General features: G+C 42.1%; 1 protein-coding gene across 2 annotated transcripts in view; it reads right to left on the bottom strand.

The window, feature by feature from the left end:
- Nucleotides 1-2,597: 2,597 nt before the first annotated feature.
- RASA2 (RAS p21 protein activator 2) overlaps nucleotides 2,598-11,177 on the bottom strand; it is a 76,778-nt gene continuing 68,198 nt past the window's right edge. For both annotated transcript variants that reach the window (XM_072143386.1, XM_072143387.1), the window contains 6 exons: nucleotides 10,089-10,195; nucleotides 8,461-8,543; nucleotides 8,124-8,332; nucleotides 7,586-7,689; nucleotides 4,506-4,686; nucleotides 2,598-3,646 (listed from right to left, as the gene is read on the bottom strand). In XM_072143386.1, coding sequence (XP_071999487.1) covers nucleotides 3,616-3,646; nucleotides 4,506-4,686; nucleotides 7,586-7,689; nucleotides 8,124-8,332; nucleotides 8,461-8,543; nucleotides 10,089-10,195 — 715 coding nt within the window. In that variant the 3' untranslated portion in view covers nucleotides 2,598-3,615. The remainder of the gene's footprint in view (nucleotides 3,647-4,505; nucleotides 4,687-7,585; nucleotides 7,690-8,123; nucleotides 8,333-8,460; nucleotides 8,544-10,088; nucleotides 10,196-11,177) is intronic.

The following is an 11,177-nucleotide window of genomic DNA, read 5'->3' as shown; positions in this document are numbered from 1 at the left end:
TTTCAGCAAAATAATGTTATTGTTTGTATTATAATTATACAATTTTCCAATGTACTTTCTATATCAGTTCCTTGTGGTTTTCTAGATCTCTGCTTGCTGTCATTCTATAGGAAGCTTCTATGTTTCCTTCCAGTGGATGGAAATCTGACCATGGTCACACAGGTACACAGGTGCACAGCTCGTTAGTATCACAGAGAGTAATCAGATCTGTGTGATATAACGAGCCGTGCACCTGTGTGACCAGGGTCAGATTTCTATCCAATGGTAGTAAACATAGAAGCTTTCTATAGAAGGACAACAAGCAGAGATCTAGAAAACTGTGGGGAATTGAAATAGAAAGTATATTGGAAAATTGTATGAGGTTTTAGAATGCAGAAAATAACATTAATTTTTTGAAATGGGAACAGCCCTTTAATCCCTCAATACTGTGATAAGGCAGAGTAAAGCAGTACCTGTATTATAATATAATACTGACAAACAGCAAACCTCATCTTTTCCACAATGAAAGCAAAGACTTCAAAATAAATATATACAGAAAGATTATAAATCATCTTTGGTCTAAACATTTCATAAAACCTTGTTTTTTTTTTTTCCAATGATTTTTTTTTATCATTTAAAAGAAATTACAGCATCGATCATGGAACTGATCTTAACGAAGAAAACAACTTGATACATTATGCATCTTATATTAAAAAGAAAAAACAAAAAGACACGTGTAACCCGGACACAGCGGATTACTAAAGTGCTCAGAGTGGTAAGGAAAGTGGCTGCCCTGCCGTGGCCATTCCTATCTTGAAGACGACTGCTGATACTCCAAAATATCTGTAGGCTAAACATGATAAAAAGTGGGCAAGTAACACATGCCTGGCAAGCCAAATATGGATGCTCTGTGCTATGATGCAGCGCAAAGCCAAAACACCTTCTCCTGGCTATGGCATTTAGTGGCACTCATGATGGTGGCATTGCCCGCTCTGCACATTTCGAGCTGCCGGTATATACTTCAGTAAATGCAGAGTAACTGTGAATGATATTTGCAATGGCTCATGGCCATCTAGTGTTCATTCCTAAGCAAAATGAATGAAGAGGGAATGTAAGGTTATCCATTCCAATACATGGCGGCTGCACTACTCATCTCACTAGATTATGGAGAATACTACCATAATGTAAATCCAAGGTAAAAAGCAAGTAAACTTCTCCCTAGCGGGTGGTCCTACTACCTTTTAATTGGATGGTGTAGGTATAAAATGCCCACGTTTTCTGCTATGCTAACCTCCCTACAGCAATATCTACCCTGCTATGATTTGTCTGAATACGTCTCTACCACACATGTAATCCCTGGGCTTGACAAACCATGTATTACATGTAAACGCTGTGAAAATGATTAGTGTAAAGGAACACTAAACCTAGAAAAAAAAGGATTTCTGAAAGACTGTATTGGGATAATTCAAAGAACAAGGGGACTGGCCAGAAATTATATCCTATATATGATATCAGATATCATACATCCTACTAATAGGGTATATTCATGTACTGCAGCCACACTTTCCTTTCATTTTCAATGGTTTCCTGAGCTGCAGTGATGGCTTTTGCTTCAGTGTCCCATGTTTATCATGGAAAAAAATAACAGCTGACTGATTTAGGGGACTGGGTGTTGTCCACCCATCAGTCAAATATTGGCCATTCAGGAACACCTTTAATTTCTTGCTGATATGGCCCATCTCTGCATGTAGACTTCCCTAGTCCAGCAGGGAGTCTCCTGCCCTAGACAGTGAAAATCACCCCTTCTAATGGACAGCACATGGCTGCACTAGATGCAATACTCTTTAATGGATTATGGCCTATGGGTGTTATCTTAACAGTCCATACAACCGAGCCATTAAAAAGTAGCGCATGTCCTAATCAGATCCGTTTTTTCATGGATCACTCAGACTACAGTTTATGCCAGACTGATGCAAACTGGCCATGCAAAGATACAGCTGAACTGCATGAGGCACCACGGGGCAATAGCCCCTACTTGTAATAGAGGACAGAATTCAATTAAAGCCTGATTCTTAAGTTTGAGCAGACAAATTTGCTTCATGCACTTGTGGATTTACTGGACTGAATTGAACTCATCATGTCCATTCAGTTCAGTGATTCCGGGTTTGGTCTAGAAAATAATACAAGCATATGACAGGACGGCGGGGGAGCGGGCTGACAGGACGGCGGGGGAGCGGGCTGACAGGACGGCGGGGGAGCGGGCTGACAGGACGGCGGGGGAGCGGGCTGACAGGACGGCGGGGGAGCGGGCTGACAGGACGGCGGGGGAGCGGGCTGACAGGACGGCGGGGGAGCGGGCTGACAGGACGGCGGGGGAGCGGGCTGACAGGACGGCGGGGGAGCGGGCTGACAGGACGGCGGGGGAGCGGGCTGACAGGACGGCGGGGGAGCGGGCTGACAGGACGGCGGGGGAGCGGGCTGACAGGACGGCGGGGGAGCGGGCTGACAGGACGGCGGGGGAGCGGGCTGACAGGACGGCGGGGGAGCGGGCTGACAGGACGGCGGGGGAGCGGGCTGACAGGACGGCGGGGGAGCGGGCTGACAGGACGGCGGGGGAGCGGGCTGACAGGACGGCGGGGGAGCGGGCTGACGGGGTATGGAAGTGAAGGGACACTGTGCTGGGATACTTAATTTTTGATTTTAGCATTTCTGTGTTTTGGTTCCTTTATCAGCCCCCACATCAATCAGCAGTTTTTTCCCATGATAAACATGGGACCGCGAGTCAGAAGCTGTAAGGATAGGGAGTGGGCTGAAAGGATATGAACGTGAAGGGACACCGTGCTGGGATACTTAATTTTAGATTTGAGCATTTCTGTGTTTTGTGTTCCTTTAACAGACTAAAGAAAAGGTTTGTCAAACTCGTGGTGCTCACAGCATTCCCTAAAATACTACAAGGACCATAGTGTGGTGGTGACCAGTAAACTTTGTGCCACTTAGGGACCATCCCTAATTTAAAAAAAAAAACTGTCAAAAAATACAAAATACTATGAAAGGAAAATCAACAAACAAAATAAAAACAATAAAAACAACGTGTACCGTATAAAGGAAACCAGGCCCTGATTTGTGGTAAAGTCTAGTGTGTCTTTTTTTTAAGGGCTCCTTCTCTTTTACTCTGCAACGTTTCTTCTTAATCTGGTGACACTTTTTATCCAGCTACAAAGTGTGCTAGGTAGGACCTTGTACGACCGCAGGGTCGCACACACTGATCGATATCCCATTGTTCTTTGAGTGGTGTGTCACTGCAGCCAGGCTGAGAATACACAATGTTTGGATCAATGTCCCCCTCCCTCCCCCCACCCGGAATGTGATTAAGAAATAATAGGCTGTAGATGTACTCTGCAAGGTACTGCCTGCAGTATGAAGGTCATCGCATTATCATCAATGGCTGCTGTAAGATACTGGCACCTCTTCCTTACTTTCAACCAAGACATCCAAATGTCATAGAAAGATTTCCTATAATAAAAAATTTGAGAGGATCCTGCCAAGTGGTTACAAAACTCCAGCCTCCATTATGACTAAGAATTGTGTTGTGGCAATACTTTCTTCCAGTTCTAGATGCCAGTGCCCTTGAAGGTGCTATGAACCTTTTCCCACAATTGGATTCTCTCTGAAAGGCAAATAAAAAGGAGATGAATGATCCGACGGCAGCATTAGCTTCCCACTAGCACCCAAAATGTCATTCCGAAGGTGGTATATACCCTCCTATTACTGGTCAGGTAACGACTGAGAATGTCGCAGTGACCTAGACGATGAACCTGCGGCCATGTATACCGGGAAAACAACACCGCTGATAAGATTTCTCCATTTCCCACATCTCCTGCTGCTGGGTTCACATGAATTTTGGGGATAATTTAGTTTATGTTTGGGCTATTGAGCAGAAGTGTAACATACTGCTTTGTCTTAAGATGAATATTTCCTCAACAACTAACAAGCTTGGAGACCACCGCTGGAAACCCAATATCATTAAGCTTTTCCCAAAAACCATTAACATAATAAATTTCATAGAAAAAAAAACTATACAGAATTCTAAAGGAAATCTACCACCAAAATCCCTCCTTCCTTCTACTTTTTAAAATTATGAGTCAGAAGGGCTTTGGAGGGCGTTATCAGTGCCCCTCTGTGCTGCACAGGCTGTTAATGTGCAAGAACTGCCCCCCACCCTCTCACTTTGTGCTGAAACTTCATGTGCTGCAGTGAGATTACATCAGGCAGATGGAGGGGGAAGTGCTGAGGATGAGGGTCAGACAGTGAAACAGCTCATGAATCTGCAGCATGGAGGGGCTCAGGTAACCGCCCAAGACCCCTTCTGGCTCATTCGAATAATTGTAAAAGTTGATTATAAAAGAAGAAGTCATGAATAACAAATATAAGAAGATGACCATAGTCATCTATGAGTAAGTGCCCCTGGTTTATCATGATGGATTCTGTTGGAAGATTACCAAGTTTCAGATTAGCAGAATACTTACTGGCTGCCATATTTAGCATTCGATGAACCTTTCTTGTGTTTTTCATGAGGTTCATCCAGCTTCTCAACAATGGCTTTAATCTGCTGGAGACTCTTGAAAGTTTCCACAGAATCCTCTATCGTGAAGTGGTATTCACTGTGTTCCTGTGGACCTTGATACACAGCCATACTGGCACAGGCCTCTGGAAACACAAGGCAAGTTTACTCACAACGATCGCCATTAAATAGGTTGTAAAAAGTTATCCCTTCTCCTGTGGATAGGGGATAATAAGCTGATCAGTAAGGGCCTGACTGTAGGGACCCACATTGATAATGAGAATGGGAACCGCAGCAATCCGGCAAAGGGGGTCCCGTTCTCACTAATGCATGGAGCAGCAGGATGAGCATGTGTCCAAATCAATCACCCCTTTAAGTAGTATGGAGTGTTAGAAATTGCCAAACACCGCAACCAGGTATCTCCAAGACTCCCATTCACCGTAATGGAAAGGAGATGGGCATATGCTACACTTGCCAATCCACCCATTAGTGAGAGCAGAATCCCATTGATAACTTGAAAAGTTGGTTCAAGCACTTTTAAGTAGACCTGAAAACCTGTACTACTACCGTAGTAGTTATATATAACAGACAGATAGTTTATGGTTTCTTTACAAACAGTTTAACCCCTTACCGCCGAAGCCACTTTTCACCTTCCTGACACGGCCCTTCCTAAATCTGCCCCGTGTCACTATAAATGGTTATAACTTTGGAATGCTTCAACATCCCAAAAAATTAGGTGGTATGTTCTGCGTTTATTTATGGAAAAAAATGATATTTGGTGTAAATTTGGAAAAATTCTTGATTCTTGGAAAAATTCTTTTTCAACAAAGAGTTAGAACAGCAAAAATACCTGATAACTAACATTAACCGAATGTGTTTTTTTTACGCATCCTCTTATTTTTTTTTTTGGAGGCTATGGAGCTTTGAACTTTAGGTGTGATTTTTCACATTTTCATATAAAAACGCAATAGCGTGATAATAAGGTTTCAACTCACTTTGAGAGGCTCAAGTAATATTTAAATTCCATAAATTACCCTATTATACAAACTACACACCTCAATGTATGCAAAACAACTTTTATGAAGTTTGTTAAACCAGTTTTATAGGGGTTAAAACAAAATCCTGTGCAATTTTCCAATTTCAATTTTTTTGACTAAATGAATGCGTTTTTTCAAAAAATATACAAATTCTCAGTGGATAAAATACCAAAACACTCCACAAAGTTTGATACTTAATCTCTCCTAAGTATAACAATACCCAATATGTGGTGGTAACCTGCTGTATGTGCACACGCCAGGGCATGGAAGGGAAGCTGCGCCATTTACAGCAGATCATGCATTGTCACTTTTTATTGGCTTATACAATGTTTATTTTTTTGGGCAATTTGGACATATAAGGGCTTATTTTCTGTGACATGAGATGCACTTTACAAGAGACAATTTTGGTTTCCTTTCTTTTAGTATCCATTTGGAGCTGTTCACCGTACAATAGAAATACTATATTATCTTTATTCTATTGATCACTACGATTACGGTGATACCTCATTTATATAGTTTTATATATATTTTTACGACATTACTGAAAAAAAACTAATATAGAGAAAATCTCATTTATTTTCGTATCGCCATCTTTTTTGGAGACATGACCTTCATACTTTTTGGATGACAGAGCTGGTTTAGGAACCATTTTGGCCCACATAACTTTTTTGATCACTTTTTGGAACATTTTTGTATAGGGATTTTATGAAAAATTTACATTTTCGGGTAGTTTTTCGGATTTTGTTTTTACGGCGTTCAACCAACAGGTCCAATAACGGTACTGATTTATTGAACATATTTTTACGGACGTGGCAATACCAAATATGTGGGGTTTTCTCATGATTTTGTACTTTATTAGGTGTATATAGAGAATGTTGGTGTTTAGGGTCTTTCCCTTTAATTATTTTTATTAACAAGTGTTTTTTACTAAGCGTTTTAAACTTATTTAATTTTACAGGTTGGCTTGAACAAGCAGTGCTCTGATCGATTGTTCAAGCTCGCATTCATATGATGCAGCTCATGCCTTCTAATAGGACGTGGCTCTCAGAGAGGATTGTGCAGCTGCGGGGCACTGGCAGACCCCGGGGCTGCCATCGGAGCAGCGGACCCTCCCCGGTAAGCGCTGCGGGGGGTCCAAATCAGTACACATGGCCTTTAACACCCATGATCAGAGAAATCTCTGAGCGTGGGTGTTAGTGGCCTGTCAGCTGTAGCATACAGCCGACACCCGCAGCTTCCAGAATCGGCACCTTTCGGCAGCCTGTGCCAGTAGCGGGATGTAGTACTGCGTCACGATGCAGCAAGAACCTGACGCCCATTCCATAGTACTACGTCCAATGTCGGAAAGTGATTAAAGGATTCATCATTCTTACCAGTGCAACTGATCAAATGCAATCAGAGTAGTTACATAAAAGAAATTTACCATCAAAACCAAACGTGATAAACTAGGGACACTTACTCGTAGATTCAGGCACTGTTACTGTGGTAATCTTCTTATATTTAAGTACATGGTCTGTTTTATTCTAAAAGCAACTTTCACTATTACATTAATGGGCCTGAAAGGCTCCTGTGGGTATTACCAGAGCCACTCCATAATGTACCTTCACATGCTGTTACAGTGTGCAGAAGCACTGAAACTACAGAAGCTGAAGCTATAGAGATATTACATCAGATAGAGGGAGGGGATAAGTGCGGAGGGAGGAGAAGAGGAGGGTGAATGAGTGCAACAACCTGGATGGATACGGTAACAACCCCAAGAGCACTTGCTCAATAGTAATAGTAATCTAAAAGTTGATATTAGAAGGAAGGAGGTCATGGATAACAAATATAATAAAATTACCACAGTCACGGGGCTTGGATCTAGGAGTAAGGGCCCCGGTTTACCGTAATGGATTTTGAAAAAAAAAAAAAAGTATAAAGTTATTGAAGCTGGCAATGAGGAGGTTAGAAATATATTGTTTTTAGTGAAACACAACTACAACAAGAGCTACTTTTCCAAACATGTTACCTTCCATTTTCTGCAGTTTTGGCATGTTTGTGCTAAACAGAGAATAGATCTTTTCACATTCGCGATCTCCGTCGATATCTAGCGCCACGTCTGCTGGAACACCTCTGTAAAGCGGAGACACAAGAGGCATCAATGAGCTCATGACACAATGTACCCAGCACAGAACACTCTGATTCACAGCTGCGGGGACAATGATTCACGTGTAATGAACAGGAGAGGAGCCAGAAGCTTTCACATTGTCCCCTCCAAGTTGATTGCTCTCCAGATAAACTTGTGGAAAATATTACATTGTGCAAAGAAAATCTAAAATAGTGCAATAATTTCTTCTGTGACGACTAACGCTCGCCCAGTGGTCCAAAGTAAGCAATCAGCATACCATGTGTGGGCATGGTGTGTCGTGTCCTCCCTTATAGGACCACTGTGTAAGCAAAAGCAAAATAATTCCACATTTCATCAACTACCTTGTGTATACTTTATTTCAGCATTCAGGTTAATGTCAAGAACATAGTATTCAGTGCCAGCGATGGTCAATACTTACGCAGTACACGGGCTACAGCCTTCCGTACTCTCTGAAGATGCCTTGCAGCACAGCCAGGTCCCATTTATAAAAGCGGACGGGTGATATTTGCCGAGTCTTCTAGGATTTCTTCTGCTTACTCTGCTCAGCACCTCTATCCATTCACTGGCTTCCACGCAATTACTAGCATGGATGTACAGGGGCTTCTCCCCATAAATCACCTGGAACATCTGCCATATAAGATGCATTACATAGAGACAGCAGCCAAAATACTTCCCCCATTACATATTATCCAGATAAGGACGGATTATAATCTGCAGTGGGTGAAATACTATGTTAAATGAGGTCAAGGACTTACATTATTTTTATTAAAGGCACTTTCATCCAGCTTCTCGACAGCCAGGATATTTTTAATAGGGATGCGGAAGACTGGTTCCTTATCTGACAAAGGAAGAAGATAATAGCATTAATCTCAGACTTCTACCTACCGCAGTACAAGAACAGGAAAGGAGCCAACATGATGCATTAAACTTCACTGCAGCTTTGGTCATAATTACACCTCATAACATGCTCCCCCTACCACCCTCTGACTCTGCTGCTCCCTCTGCCTGCTGGTGGCAGCACAGAGCTAATACCCCCCCTGCTGCAATATCACAGCAGGCAGATGGAAGGGGCAGCTGAAATAGCACGAGCATGTAACAGCCATATTCTGGATTGCCCCCCCCCCCTCCCCCGGAGCCCTTACTCTTCACAAGTTAAAAGCGACGCAGCTGCCTAAATAGACCATACCACTCATACCACCAGACCTCCTTTAAGCAGCTTTCTATGCTGAACCCACTGAAAGTTAAAGGAACCTGTTAAAGTGTCTAACTCCTTACAAACAGTCACTGGATAGTTTAATCTCCTGAGAGAGTTGAATCATCAAGGAAAATATTCTCTAGGTCTTTAAAGAGTTCATCATTAGCCTCCTTATTTGTCTGAAGATGATGGGCCAAAGAAAGCTTACAGTTACACTGCCCACTACAGGAGAAAGAAGTGGATACAAATGCACAGAGAACCTGCTTCTTCTAACGAAATATATTATAAGATTTACGATTATCCACTGGTCTATTCATTTCTGAAATACAAAAAAATTGCTTTCAAGGTTTAATTACTGTTACGGCTGAAGGAGTAAAAGCTTAGTATAAGGTACACTAGACAATAAAGATAAATGCAGGTATTAAACACACTGGTTTAAGGGAACCGGTCACCAGGGACCTCATTTTCACTAAAGACAGGTAGCAAAAGCCCATTACAGCTGCAGTGCAAATATACCATTCTGCATTTTCTAAGTATTTGCATTACAATATAATTATGTGTTATAACATAATCCTCTGTGCTGTCCCAGGAGTTGGGCTTTGATTTGGATGCCATTAAAAAAAAAACATGTAACTTATCTGTGTTGCAGACTGCTCAGCTCTTGCCCCCCACCCTCCAGCTCCTTCACAAAGGTCACAGCCTGGTGAGTTGAGATCAGTGGGGGAGGGAGGAGCTGTACAGGAACACAAAGGTGGGGTCTGAAAACTGAGGAGGGAACAGCACACACAAATGATGTGTTGTTTTTTAACATGTATCCAAAGCCCAACCCCTGGGACTACACAGAGGATTTTCTCAGGGTGCAAGATTATAACACACAATTATATTGTAATGCAAATGCTTAGAGAAAGCAGAAAGACATATTTGCAATGCAGCTGTAATGGGCTTCTGATACCGGTCTTTAGTGAAAATGAGTTCCCTGGTGACAGGTTCCCTTTAACAGCATAGCTACCTACACTGGAGATCTGTCCTCTGTATCATATAGAAGTCTAATCTATAGTACAAGAATAACAAAAAACTAAACAATCCATTAGTCATAAAAGGAATATGGAGAGAGAAAGAATAAAAAGAATAATAAAAACAGCTGACAGCAAGTTGTTACTTCTCTATTACAGACTAAACAAGTTTCACCTTTCTGCTTGTGGTAAGCAAATTCCCGACTTGACAGTGAAAACCATCTTTTATTAAAGCCTTTCTTGCCAATCCGAGTACGACCCTGTGCTCGCTTGTACATCTCCCTGAGATAAAGAAATAGTTTTGAATTATCACAGATACAAATACGATTATCAGCTTAAGAAGACAGAGGATGCGGATATTGCAATATTTTTTTACAGTTCTTGGTTCATATCCTAGAGCTTGTGCGGCACCGTCATGTCCAATCCTAATGCGGTGGCGCTGCACAAGCTCTTGACTCTCTTTGCCACATTGCTAGGCATCTTTATACCAAGTTCCATTTCCAAGGGCAATCCGCAAACTGATGAAGTTCTGAGACCAAGACCCAGTCTTTTGACTTGACTTGGATTGGTTATGCATTTATTTTTATGTTGATGTAATAAGAATAAAACTATTTTTCATCTTTAATATTGAGTGTGAAGTATTGTCTGAAGGCATATTCCCAACTTGTGCACCACTACTACACAAGACGAAAAAAAAAAAAAAAAAAAAAGGAGTGACATGTATTTAACCATAACCAAACTTTAGGTTTAACGTGCCCTAGCAACTAGGCATGCCTGTGATGGGTGGACAGTTCTGGTCCGCTCGTCTCGTCTAGATATCACCCAAGCTGTGCCAAAATCTGATGTATTTTTTGGGCATGGAATAAGCCAATTAATAGGAGGTGCAAAATTAGACTAGTCAATCTTAATCTACACCAGAATTATAATCCTGCTGGCTCCCCCATAAATATTTCCACAACTTTCAAGCCCTATTTAGGGATCTGGTCTAGAAGAAAGAGGTGCCCCACGATAAATATGAGACGCTGCAGCGTTCCAATGAGGCAGTGGGGTTGGCGGCCCCTAACCTATAGCTGTACTTCCTCACCTCCCAGCTCCAACATTTTCTTGTGTGGGGGTTAGAAAACACAACCGGGATTGGTAAATAATGTACTTGCCTCTGACCTCCCACAGGTCTCTCTTTGCCCTTTTTGATAACTTGGGTGTTTTCCCCACTCCATACTCATGTTATGTACAATCTGCTACTCTCCGGGAGGAGGGAGTGAGA

This window comes from Engystomops pustulosus, chromosome 3, assembly GCF_040894005.1.
Source record: "Engystomops pustulosus chromosome 3, aEngPut4.maternal, whole genome shotgun sequence".
In the NCBI taxonomy this organism is placed as follows: Eukaryota; Metazoa; Chordata; class Amphibia; order Anura; family Leptodactylidae; genus Engystomops; species Engystomops pustulosus.
This window is presented reverse-complemented; position numbering and strand designations above follow the sequence as displayed.